This window comes from Sparus aurata, chromosome 19 (genome assembly GCF_900880675.1).
Source record: "Sparus aurata chromosome 19, fSpaAur1.1, whole genome shotgun sequence".
NCBI lineage: Eukaryota > Metazoa > Chordata > Actinopteri > Spariformes > Sparidae > Sparus > Sparus aurata.
The window spans coordinates 23484100-23497594 of record NC_044205.1 but is presented as its reverse complement, the minus strand read 5'-3'; the positions used below and the strand labels follow the sequence as shown (position 1 = coordinate 23497594).

The 13495-nt window shown below is 44.2% G+C and overlaps 1 protein-coding gene across 1 annotated transcript; it reads right to left on the bottom strand.

The window, feature by feature from the left end:
- Positions 1–3512: 3512 nt before the first annotated feature.
- Positions 3513–10468, bottom strand: nell3 (NELL (neural EGFL like) family member 3). The gene is made up of 5 exons (XM_030399054.1): positions 9984–10468; positions 9148–9865; positions 8128–8687; positions 7299–7365; positions 3513–7142 (listed from the first exon to the last, which is right to left on the bottom strand). The coding sequence occupies exons 2-5, from the start codon at positions 9842–9844 to the stop codon at positions 5611–5613; spliced, it is 2856 nt and encodes a 951-aa protein (XP_030254914.1). The 5' UTR covers positions 9845–9865; positions 9984–10468; the 3' UTR covers positions 3513–5610.
- Between the last annotated feature and the right edge of the window lie 3027 nt (positions 10469–13495).

Here is a 13495-nt window from a genome sequence, read left to right as displayed (position 1 = left end):
CTTTGTTCAGCTAGCTGGTCGCAAACTGCTGTCTTTCTGCTGTTTAATCATGACCAGATAGCATACAGTCGGTTTTGAGAGCTCAAAATAAAGCTCTGCTGCTGGAAATGATGACATGACAGTGGTGACAGTGAGCAAAGATGTTGGAGTTTGCAAGGAGCGACCTCTTGTTTATGTAAAACATTAAAATCAATCCACATGCAGTTTGATGGGCCACCAGAAAAAAATGTGTAGCTCGTCTGTGCAGCAGCTACGTACGACACATATTTACATGTATTCGCGGTGACCTCTAGTGTCCGTTAATATGATGGGAGCAATGGAGGAAGTCAGGGGACGTAGTATAAAGAACGACAATGTACGCCAAACGGTGGAGACCCAAATGTAACATCTTTAACTTATATGTAACGTAATTTACTGAGCTTTATCCAAACATACTTATTTGAACCCAAACCATGATCTTTTCTCAAGTCTATCCAAGTCATTTCTGCACATCACCGTGACCAAACTCTTTTAAAGTCAACCACATGATGACAAAGGTCTAGATCTCCTCTCTCTAGTGCTCTCCAACAGTCATGTATGTTGTTCTGGGAGTTGCCCCCATCCAGTCGTTGAGGTCTGAGGACATGTTGGATGGGCTGCAGACTTGCATGCCAGCGTATCTGTGGCAAAACAGAGAGGCATCATTCATCACCGCAATGCATCTGTTGTGAGTTTATTTGCTTTCTGAGGGTTTTTTTTTTCGTGTTTGGATTCGACTCAAACAGTCGAAGGCATGTGAGGAAGTAACTTAAACACAACGGCAAGTTCTGATGATTCCAAAAAGCACAAGCCTTTCAGGGAACTGAGCACGCCAATACATCTAAAATTACCGCTTTTAAAGTTCGGAAAATATGAAACTTAACCCTCTAAATCCGCATCATTTGTTCGTGTGTGCTGGGAAACTACAACATGGTGTCATGTTAATAGACACATCAGTCAGTGATTTGCGGTCGAGGTGAACACCCTCCTAACCCAAACCTGGCCCCAGTCTGCTCCGATGTTGACTTAAAGAGGACAAAGCTGGAGACGGGCTCGCTTTAATCAGAAGCGGATGTTACTGTAAAAGCCGAGGCCTCTTGTCTACAGAGAAATGTTTAGAGCATGTGGTTGTGTTTGATGCTGCAGTCCTCCCGACTCTGTGTTACTGTCGCGGTGCTCAGTGGATTTACGAGGTGTGAGGAAAGTCTGTAATGATGTCGCTGATTTTTTAAGCAGCTTGTTGGTTTCTTCTGGGGATAAATCACACTAAATAGTCTAAATAAGGAAATTAAATCCATTGTGAAATTGAAATGTCCTCATTATGGAGGTTTTTGCCGTTGAGTTACAGAATAATGCTGAAGAAACACTTCTGTACGGTACAAAGTTATGTTACCGTGCAAATGGGTACGACTTGATCACATTTTTAATAGGCCTGGCCATATTTAAAACAAATTAAAGACAATAAGTGGATTATTTTCTTACAACAGAAAACTTGATGGTGTTATTTGTACCTGAATTGAAGAAATCTTATGTTTAAGTCAAGTTCAATAATGAAGCTACGCGATTCAGCTGGTGAGCTTTAAGCTTTCAGCTCATTTTCCTCTAGACGGGAGTCAAAGTATTTCAAAATGCTCTTATTTTATTCCTAATCTTCTATTATTAAAAGCAAACATGGCTGCCAGACAGCCGACCACAGTTTGAGTCACACCATTGGATAATTTTAAGGACACCTGGGGACGTTTACAGCTATTTTTGTGGGACCAAAACAAGCTATTTTTCGGGTGAAGACGAACCATCTCCACCCATGATCGTGACGACCAAAACATGTATTTTAAGCCAAACCATGATGTTTTCCTAACTTTAACCAATTGGATTTTAGTGGACAACACTAACAAACCTACAAAGACAATGCTAACATGTCGATTTTAAGCAGGTTCCTCTCCCAATTCTTAATGATAATTGGCTTCAAATGTTCATGTACAGGTAAGCTAATTCGGATGCCATCAGTTCTGCAGGTTTACGGTTATAGAACAAAGTATTAAACATATTATATTTCGACCTGATGACGTCACAAGATCAATAAAGATATTCAAATTCATCCTGTGCAGTCCGGTTGCACACCAAAACGTGTAACAGACCCTATCATTTAATTACAATGATGTCTCCTCTCTTTCATTCTGGGGCGTATTACAAGTAGTTTGTAATTCGTGCCGTTTACAATAGCGATCAATTTATGTTTCAAACGCTGCTACTTCCTGAAATACCACAACTGTGTAGTGACTGCGGCATATGGTCTGAGGTTTGGATCATTAATGAACAGTTATTGTTCACAAGAAGAAGCAAAACTTCCAGCGACTGGTTGCCACTTTGATGGATCTCACCTGAGCGCATTAGGTCTCCTAACAATCAGTGTACCCTGTCTGGAGTGTTTCTGGCCACTTGATGAATCTAGTTCTGTTCTCTACTTTTGTAGTTCTGGCCTCTACCCATTCCAGGAGAAAATAACTGGCTCTTTACAATCGCTGCGAGACGTTTGACTTGGCAGCTTTCACCAGCTAATTGCTAATTTTATCTGTCTGCCATTTTGCACAGGGTGGGGAAGCGTGAAGTGAGTTTTGGTGGAAACAGTTGCCAGTTGCTAGAAATAGAAGGTAAGGGGAACTAAAAAGTTGGATGAAATAAGCACGTAGCCTCTGATTATCTGTTAATGTAGACGATAGCGAGTACGGGAGCTTTAAAGACGACGTTTGCAGTAAACACACACTCCTCTCCTGTTATTTTTTTTCCTCCTCTTTCCTGCTGTGACTCGCTGTCCCTGTTTCTCCCTCTGATGTCTCTGAAACTCTTCATGTGCTGTGGGTCTCATTTGATCTACAGCGTCAGACATCTGGAGCAGCGCTCCGCTCAAACACCTGTTTTCAATTCAGACAACCGACAGAAACATTTGATTGTTTCTCACAACCAGACCTTATTTCCCCCACCCCCCCCGTCTCTCCCTCTCATTGACTCGCAGGCTATTTGTTTAAACCGAAGAAAAAAGCTCTCTTATTTGTAATAGATGGAGGGACAATTTAAACTTGATTAAGACCAATTGAGAGGAAAATACAGTGTATGACTTTCCAGGTATTATGTCTGCAAATTTGGCACCTTTGCTGCTGAATAAGGTGGCTTTTTAAATGGGTTCAGTATGTTGGAGATTAGATGGAATGAGTAACGTCTGAAAGTTAAACTTTTACCCTTTAACTTTAATGGAAATTAATAGCCGCTGATGACTTTCATGAGAGGTAAGTCCACTATAAAATCACTGTCGAGATACGGGAATACAGGTCACATGAGAGGCCAGGTGATGTGGCAGGAGAGGAATGCTTCAGGTGCACATGATGCTAAATTAAATTCATACAAGCCAACGGAAATCATCCAGCAAACTGGTGGGATATCTTGTTGTTTTTGGCGCTTAATGTTGACATTTCTTTGGATTAAAACCAACAAGGCAATTTAGCTTTTACAAGCCGGAGTAGAAATTTCATTTTTCTGGCAAAATATATGTACATTTTATTTGGTGTTGAACAAACATGCATGCATTGACATGTGCAGAAAGCCCAACAACAACAGAGAGAGCGAGAGAGAGAAAAAAAAACACAAAACACTGAACATAATGAAGTGAGAGTAAAGCTGAAGAATTTCAGTGGCGGCTTCAGTGCCAACACTTAATTGTGCCTAATTGTTTCGAGGACAGAATACACACAGAGGCAATTAGGACCGGTACGCATGGGTAACTCTTCACAGGGAAACAGCATTCAGGCAAAAGAATAACAAAGTATGATGTTTGCACATTCCACAATACTGTGTTAAACTATACGCGTGCAAAAAAAAAACCAGAAGCTATCACTGCATGTATTTGAATATCAACACTGCCTACTCAGTGCATTACAGGCATTATACAGGACATATTTTGTATATTTTTCTCATGTCTGACAAATATATGCATTCTATAGTGTAAATGCCAAAGTCATGTTTTTATAAAAGGCAAATAAATATCATCAAAAACGTCATCCAATACCAGAAACTCCTCCGTATTGAAAGTTTACTATGTAGTATCTTCGTATATGTAGCTCTTACATGACAAACTCTTCAGAGCATTAACGTGACTTTCTGGAAAATGCGTGTATTTGCTTTTTGTTCTCGGGTTAGATGAGAAGATCGATACCACTTTTGTGTTGGTGGGGTTAGTGTGAAGCTACCAGGAGCAGGCAGTTAACTTAGCTTAGCTTAGCTTAGCTTAGCTTAGCACAAAGACTGGAAACAGGGAGAAACAGGTTAGACTCAAATGATGCCAATGAGCTCAGCAGATTCCTGTGGATCCCACAATGGAGTTACTGGATTTACTGGTCTAGTAAAGTTACTGCAGGTTCTGTATGGATAAGTGGATTTTGTTACCTTTTGACAGAGCCACGCTAATTGTTTACCACTGTTTCCAGTCTTTGTGCTAGGCTAGGCTAACCAGCTGCTAAAACTGGAGTCAATCTTCTCATTTAAAGGTCTTATCGATAACATTCAGCATTCCATCATCCCGCTACAATTGCATTTATGTGACAACACTACTGTTGTACAAATCCTCCGCCCCTTCATGTTGTTGCTAGTTTGTTGAATTAACAAGCGTTGCTAATGCTATCTAGCTAGCATCAGGGCAGTACGGTATGCTTGGGGCATAACGTAGAACTTGCTATTTTTACATTTCTTCTCCCAACTACCAAGACTGTTGATTGTTGACTAAACGTGACACCAATGTTGTTTTTCTCTTAGTTCAAATTCAAATTCTTACACAGAAGTTAACAAAACAATCATTTTGGATCTGACAAAATTCTTAAAACTAATAACTCACAATCGTAACAATGTTTTAAAGGACAATAGATACTTTATTCTGCACCTTTCTACAAGCACTGTAGATTTATTATTTCTTTTTTTTCAAAGATTTGTCTCAGTGAAAATGTTATCAATATGACCTTTAAATCTCCGGAAAGCAAATAAGCATATCTCCTTGAAATGTCAAACCATTTTTTTCAAACGCCTAACGATATAATACAGAAAGGTTTGTTACATACAGTACGCAAGTTAAATATGTGCAGGAATGGAAGGTTATACGTACGACTCATTATGCAAAAGTAGGCATGCCAGTGTGTGTTTACACACGCTCATACACACACACACACACACACACACACACACACACATATATAAGCACCACTGCACATGTATGTACACACACTCATACACACACACAGACACACACACACACACACACACACTCCATAAAGAATTGGTCACTGCTCAACCAGCCGAAGTACTTCAAGCAAAGGCAGTACTTACAGGATGTACATCATACACAAAAGAGTTTTTCACAATAAAAGTCTAAACAGCTGATGCATTTAAAACAATAATATGACAAAATATGTGTAATATTTGATCAAACAGTATTCTTCCGTCATTTGGTAAGTTGTTGAATCTGCTCTGCAATTCAATATCGTGCAAAACTGTCTTTTTTTTTTTTTCTTTCACAAAGTGTGTTACTGAAGGTTTCATCCCTTTCTTGGATCAGACTGCAACCCAGAGGATCGAAATGTTAGTGCCGCCCTCGTGTGTTATCTGGTTAACTCGTCCGCGGATACAGTCCAGAGTAACAAACACAGCTGTACCGTTCTGCACCTGAAATGAGGCCCGCAGCCCAACGCTGGCCCACTGGCTCCCCTCAGGCATATAACCAGACACCTGCTGAGCCACAGGACCTGCCTGCCCGCCCTGACCCCCCACCTGCTGCAAGGTGAGCTTTACAATATTGCAAGAGTGTATCAGCTTCAGGTTCAGGGCTATGTTCGCCGTCCCTTTCTCGTGGAATATAAAGTTCTTCCGGCTGTTCGGCTCCCCTGAGCGCGCCAAATGAACCTGCGGTGTGTCCGCGCTGATCTGCTGGAATAACAGCGGCTTGTTCCTGACTGCTCCGGAGGGCAGACCGGTCCTGGACACAGTAGCAGTCAGGGCGGATGACACCGCTGAAGGAATCCAGATGAGGCTCAACATGCTGATACCAGTGCTGTCCCCGAAGTAGCGGATGTTGCACTGGGACGGAGATGAGATCTCAAAGCTGAGCGTGTCTCCGCCGTTCACGCTCACGGCGCCAGAGAGGGTGATGGAGGTGTCCCTGTAGTTGACGCCCGTCTTGAAGGCTTGCATCACCTCTTGGCCGGTCCCGTTGTGATTAGTGTACGCGATCAAGGAGAAACCCTCTCGAATGCAGGTTTGGCCCATGGAGTAGAGCGCCTGCTGGAGGACGAACTTTACAACACCGCTTTCTGTAAAGCGCACGGCGCGGTTGTCGTGGCTTAGAATGATCATATACGGGTCGGACACGGAGGTCATGCGGAAAGTTGGGCGGTAGCTGGTCTGGTAGTGCGCCAACAGGGACAACTGAGCCGTCATAGCTACCGCACCGGTATCATGAGACAACCAGAGCAGGCTGAAAGAGGGAGTGGTGACATCGTAGACGTGAATATCCTTGCTGTGGTTGCAGTGTTGATTTGGGCTCTTCAGCAGCAGAGTTAAGGTGTGGTTGGGCTCCACCTCGACGCCGCTGCTGACGCTGACGCCCTGGAAGTACTTCCCATCTGGCTGTTCGATGCGAGCGCCGCTGAGGTCCCGGCCCTCCTCCTCCTGGCTCCCATTGAGCCTCATCCCCACCTGAAGGAAGTTCCTGCAGCTGTGCTTTATCGCAAAGTTGTGATCCAACCACACCAGGCCGTGCTGCAGGAACGTCACCTGCCCCGCCTCGTTGGACAGCAGATCCGTCGTCTCTTTGCCGCGGATGTTTAGTTGAAGCCCGGGGAGGATGTGGGCGCCAGAAGTCCGAGGAGGGGGAACCACCACGTTGGCCTTCCAAGACTGGGAGAAGCGGCTCTCTGAAGACGGGCCGCAGACAGAGTCAACGACGGCGGTGCAGGGGACAGTGATGGGCTCTCCGTCGCAGTCGGAGCAGGCCTGGCACTCCTGCAGCTCCTGGTTGTAGAAGTAGTCGTGACCGCACAAGCCCATCACTGCATCTCTCTCAGACACTCCCAGACATCTGAAGCCCCCTGTGGAGTCAAGACCAGAGGGAATCCAAGGAGTGAAAAGAAGATATTAGAGCTGCGGTGCATTGTAGTACTGATTGTACTCAAACATGATGAACTATGAATAAAAGAAAGGAAGAAAATGGTTCTAGGGGGAAATAAGCAACGTGTTGAACTCACCTGGAGTATTAAGGCACTTCACTCGCTCTCCACAAATGTTTGGTAATTCGAGGCATTCATCTCTGTCCTGCAATTTATACAAATGAAGAATAACATCAGGAATATATTTGGGGTGATATTAACAGGTTCAGGCGATTTTGAAATTGATGTTTTTGCACTGAAGCTGCAGACAGCTGATATTTTTCGCCTCATGAACTCACTTTAACTTAATTTCCATACTAATCAGGGATAATAGCAGGCCCTTAAAGGAGACCTATTCTGCTCCCCAGTTGTTTCCTTTCCTTCCATGTTTTATAAATGTTCTCGTGCTCAACGGAAGCTCCCCTCCCCCACAGAAAACGCTGCTCCTTAAATGCCTCGTCAGTAGTCCCGCCTCTAATTCTGTGACTTCTTGACATCACTACGTCACCCCGTTTGCATAATTTAAGCCTATATTCTGGCTAAAAGTGAAGCTAACTGGGAGCTGAAAGCACGGCAGAGCCAAGTTGAGTTACGGCAAGCGACGTTATGGCTCAGGCCTGTGAGAGCTGACCAATCAGAGCACACCTGGGATTCAGAAGGCGAGGGGACCTAAAAGAGACAGGAGCTAAAAACTCTCAAAACTGCATTCTAGTAGTAACCATAAATAGAATAATAATAAGAATACAATGTCTCCTTTAAGTGTTGCTATTCCTGACAAACCGATGAAACAGCTGAAACCCAGTCACAGTCGGTTTTCACACCTCACAGATAACACAAAAATAGGACACATATCATTCTCACCATCAAGACAGCTGTAAAAAAATGCTGTTAGTCATGAGGAAGCATCAGTATCTGAAAGGTCACACACCTGGCACATCCTGTCTGCAGTCGGAGAACACTGCGAGATCAGAAAGAAGCCCGGCGGACACATGGTGCACTTCTCACACTGCGGTGGATCCCTCTGAAAATCGCAGAACTCCTCCTGCCCACAGGGCGTCGGGCACCCCAGCAGAGGTTGAGGCAGATGAGCCTCCCCGACCACATCCATCACCTTCGTGTCCACATCCATTTTGTGGACGGCGTAGGACTTCTGCAGGTGGCTGCGGGCCTGGCTCTGCAGCCCCGCCAGGTGGTTCTCGAAGTAGCTCTGCAGCTCGCCCTGCAGGCCCTGGAAGGAGACCTGCTTGACGGTGTCCGAGAGGAGGCCGTACTGGGCCTTCACCACGTCCATCTGCTCGTACATGCGCCGCTGCTGGTCCAGGATCTCCCGCTGCTGGGAGAGCAGCGCCTCCTGTTGGTCCGCCAGCTTCAGCTGCAGGTCACGGATGACAACCTGCTGGGCTCGCAGGGCCTCCACCAGCTTCTCCTGACCCTTGGTCAGCTGGAGGTGCAGGATGAGGGCATCTTCAGAGGGAACTTCATTCTCACCTGGTGCAGAATGAAAGATGAGATCAGAGGCGATTAAATGAGATGTGCAGGAACAAGCGTGAACACCCGGTGACCCCTTCCTGTTGGCGGAGGCGGTGAAAGTTTCCTATATGGACAGACATCAAAGCTCTCTACATTTTCTGGACAATTGACTCCGAGACATTTTTTCCAGTTGAGCTGCTGCAGATATCAGTCGAGGATAAAGGTCAACATTAGTCTACCTTTTTCCTTCTAGACTGGAATCCACTTTTGCTGATCACAGGTGGGGAGAGGGGGTCAAAGCCAATAAAGAGGAGGACGCAATGCATTTTGGTAAATCAGGCCAAGATCATAACTCATAAGCTTGTCTCTCAACCAGAAATGTCTCACAAGTCCCATTTGATAGAGATTAAACAGACATTAATCATCTAAACACATCAGTTAATTTTATAAGATGACATTTATGATGGTGATAGCAGACCTGGCTTGATGTCACATGTGAGTTGGACACCCAGAGGCGCGCTGCCAAGTTCCGGTGAAGGATATCCAAGCTCCGGAAAATCTCCCAGAAACTGCGCGGCTCTGTCGGACAGATGGACGGGAGGAGGGAGCTGGCTGCCGGCGGCGGCGGCGGCGGCGGCGGAGGAGACGCTCTCCTCTGATCCGACCAGACATCCCTCTCCCACACACGACCTCGCTCGAGGTTTACTTGGCCGTATCCTCAGCGGCAGTCTGCACTCGATCCCTCTACAGTCTCGGGTGTCATTAGTGGGCTGAAATTGCTTCACAAGAGCGGCGCAGTCCAGATCGGTGCACCCTGCGGGGAGAGCTTCCAGCGCTCTGAACCGCGCGCCGCCGCCGCTGCTGTCACCGTGCCGCCCGCGGAGAGGCTGCGCGGCCGCCGGGTGGTGCGCTTCCGACGCCGCTCTTGGAGAGCCCGGGTACGCGTGGTGTTGGCTGGCGACTATCTGCGCCGCCCTCCCCTGCGTCGCCGGGTTGTACTGGCGGGGAGGTCTGGAGGATCTGCTCCCCGGGCAGTGCGCTCCGGTGCACGGTCTTGGATCGGCGTGCTCCGCGCCGGAGCAGTGCGCCCCCCGGCAGACCTCTGCGTCAGCCTGCAGCGATGCCCAGGAGAGGAGCAGCAACAGCGCCGGTGCCACTAAAACCATTTTTTGCATCGGCTTGATCTCTTTTCTCCCCTGCGAAAGAAGGAAAAGTTAGATTCTCAGATATGAAATCTCCAAGAAAAAGTCAATCAGTGATCCTCAAAACAAACTTTCACATGATGCTTGATAGAGACACATGACAGGTGACTACCTTCAGCTCCAGGTTGTGCGCGGCTGCTCTCAGGTCTGTCAGTAAGGAATACAAACATTAGACAGACGCATTACTGCCGCCTCCCTCCACGCCTGAGCCACTCTGAGGGCTCCTGCGCTACGATGTCAGTATGTGGCATTCCTCAGACTTAATTAGCATCAGGTTTCCCCGGCCACAAATTAACCCCTTCACCTCCCTCCACCCCCCTCTTGTTTCTGCATGCAGGAATTCCCCACCGAGGAGGAAAAGAAACACTTTCTGAATCACAGCATTATGAATTCTGGCTCAATTGTTTTTGATTTAAGAAAGAAAAAATGGTAAGTTTTTGTCCAAATCTCCTCCTCCATGACTGTCACTTTTCCTTCCCCTCACTGTTGACTCTCCTGTGACCTTTACAGGCCATCCAAAGATGCAAAAAAAAAAAAAGTGGCAGTGTTGAGACAGCTGCTGGTTCCTGACCCACTGTCCTTCAGGTTATACTGGCCATGTCAACACCGAGCGCCCTTCTTCTTTACAGACGGAGACAACAGAGGTCAGAGTTTTTGTGAAGGGGACCTTTGGCAGGAGTCAGGAATGTGGAGCCCACAGCGGGTTTCTGGACCAGATCTCAGTATACTCATTTTTTAAGTGTTTCAGCACAAACACGTGTCCGGTCTGGAGGTTATCTGAGGCTGACGTTTGTAGTTTGGCAGGTTCTGATGTCATTTTTCTGTTTAATTACTTCGAGGTCAGGCAGGTATGGAGGATGAATGCTGCCATGAAGAGAAAGGGAGATTAGACATTATGACAATAATCACAACAATAATAACATATAAACATGTTTAACTTATTTATTTAAATTACTTTAATAATTCTCTTAAACTTTGACTTATTCTCTCATTATTTTGTTTTTTTAACTCATGATTTTTCATTTTTTTTCTAAAGATTTTGGAGGAAAAAAAGGAAATATCATAATTTTGACTTAATTGTAAAAAACAAATTAAGTGTCATAATTTTGACTTCTTTTTTGACTTATTATCTCACTTAAACTCTTATATTTATGACAATTTTGACTCAGTGCCTCATAATTTTGATTTATTTTCTCATCATTCTGACTTAGTGTTTCATAATTTCATGACAATAATATTTTTTCTAAATCATTTTAAACTTTTTTCCTTAATGCTTTTATTTATTCTCTTCATTTTCTTTTTTACTTAACCTCAAGTCATTTGGATTAATTATTTAATACTGACTTGGTTTATCATCATTTTGAGTTTCATATTGTCAGAACAATAAGATAATCATGTTTTACTTTTTTACTAACGTTTGACCTATTCTCTCATAATTTAGATTCTTTTTTTATCTTGTGATAAGACATTAAGTCTAGAAACTTGTCTCAAGTTAGTAAAATATCATATCATCTTTTTGTCTCAGTAGCTCATAATTTTGATTTAAATTGTTAAAGAAATCATAACTTTGACTCTTTAATGCAACATTTTGACTTATTACTCTTTTTCCTCAATGCTTTTATTTATTCTCTCACATTTTTTATTTAATCTCAAATAATCTTTATTCATTATTTCATTATTTTGAGGCATTGTCTCAAAATGTGTCCTTCTTTTTTCATATTTCTGATTTATAATCTCATCATTTTGTTTTAATGTCTCATGTTATGATGTTTACTGATCATCTTATATTTGTTGTTTATTTAGACATTTTGATGTACTTCTTCACATATCTGACTTCTGTTAACTAAATATAATCATCACTTTGACTTCACAACGTTGCATTTTTACTTTTCGTAGGTTTAACTTTTCTTATTTGTTAACCTGGCAGGTCTGGGCCTCCATAGCCCGGCAAGATTAATAAAAACAGATCTCAAATTCTTTTGTTTGTTAGATTCTGTTGGCGCCTGAATCCTGCCAAGCGCAGCAGAGCAGGGGGGGCTGATTGGAGACTTTAATAACTTGCATACATAAAGACAAAAAACATCCGACTAACTCTTTGCTGTCTTCCTCCTGGTGCAAACCTTCAGAGTGGATCGGTGCTCTGCAAAGGAAAACAAGGTGGTGCAGGCTGCTCGACACCACCCGCTGAGTTCAGCAGCGTTTGGTATGTACAGTACAGCAGAGTACAAACAGAGGGCACCACAACGCTCCGATATGCATCACTTTTCACATCGTCACTGTGACAGCCTGTCCTCTGCGGCGCCACAGTTGACAAATGCTTTTTTGTTCTGCAAGGTGAAACCCTGGTTTTGTCATTACCGCCCCGTTTTTGCTTTTAGGAGCAGAAAAAGCCAAAGGAAAGGTATTTAGAGGTGTGTTGGAGCGCTCAGATTTAATGTGGAGACTTTTGATGTATGCCCTCTTGTACACCTCACACCTCGCCATCTGGAGCTCTGCAGCTTCTGAACCAGAATACTGATCTGTGTCAAGAAGTGTGCACGCAAAGACGGGTAGTCGCTGCAGCTTTCTCCTAGTTGGAGACTTAAAAAACGAACAATAGGAAAAAAAAACACAATATGGCTCAAATAAAGGTTGTTTGGTGAACTTTTAAGGAAGCTCCAAGATGCTAAATTTAATTGAAAACACCCTCAATGTCCGGTTGAGCTCGTGCGCCCACCTCGTACGGGGTGCATGCAGACACTTTTAACTTAACAGGTACAGTGAAGATTTCAGCTTTAATGTTTTAAGAACTTTACTCCGGAATGGAAACTCGGAGGTGGATGGAGACTTATTTTAAAAACAACAGATAAAATAACATAAAATGGCTCCAGATGGCTCCTCAAATTAAATCTAATTCTCCAGAAACCTTGAGAAACCCCGACTTGATTTGAAAATCATTTTTAATTATTATGTTTTTAAACTTTTTAAAGCAGAAATCTTGGCTGTAGCTGCTGAACCTAAAGCGTTAGCAAGCTTCCCGTCACGCATTTGGATCACGGCGCATGATTATGAAGGCATTTAATGTTGTTTTCTTTCACATTTTAAAACAAGACCCCATCCACTTCAGTTGTTTATCAGAAAGCTGTTTCGCTGTGAAGCTCCAGAGATGTTTCGTGGACTACGAAAACTTCACCTGACTTCCCATCACCATGGGGCAGAGGAGGATAACGACTGAGTCTTCATTTCTTGGTGAACTCATCCCTTAAAATCTCAGTTTGCAGAACACAAAATTAGCTAAAAGCACTTTAAAAAATAGTATCCACTCTGTCGGACCACCCTCGGCGACTTAAGAGTGACTGCAAAGACAAAACAAAGCAGAAAAATCTCCCCTCTCTCCGCTGCCGTTAATCAGTCTATCTGTTTGAGAAATGGTGTTGAGGAGGAGCTCTGAGCCGTCCATCTGTTTGTCAGCCCCGGAGAGAGTTGGGGGAACGAGTGGTGGTGGAACGGACGCATGCTTCGCAGCCTGAGTGTTTGTTTAATTCATCATGAGTCACAAAAGGCTCTTGGACTCGTTGAAGGTTACTTGGTTTCCCTCCCGTTGAGCTCAGCCGCTCTGATGACACGATTTTGCCACAGAGAGGG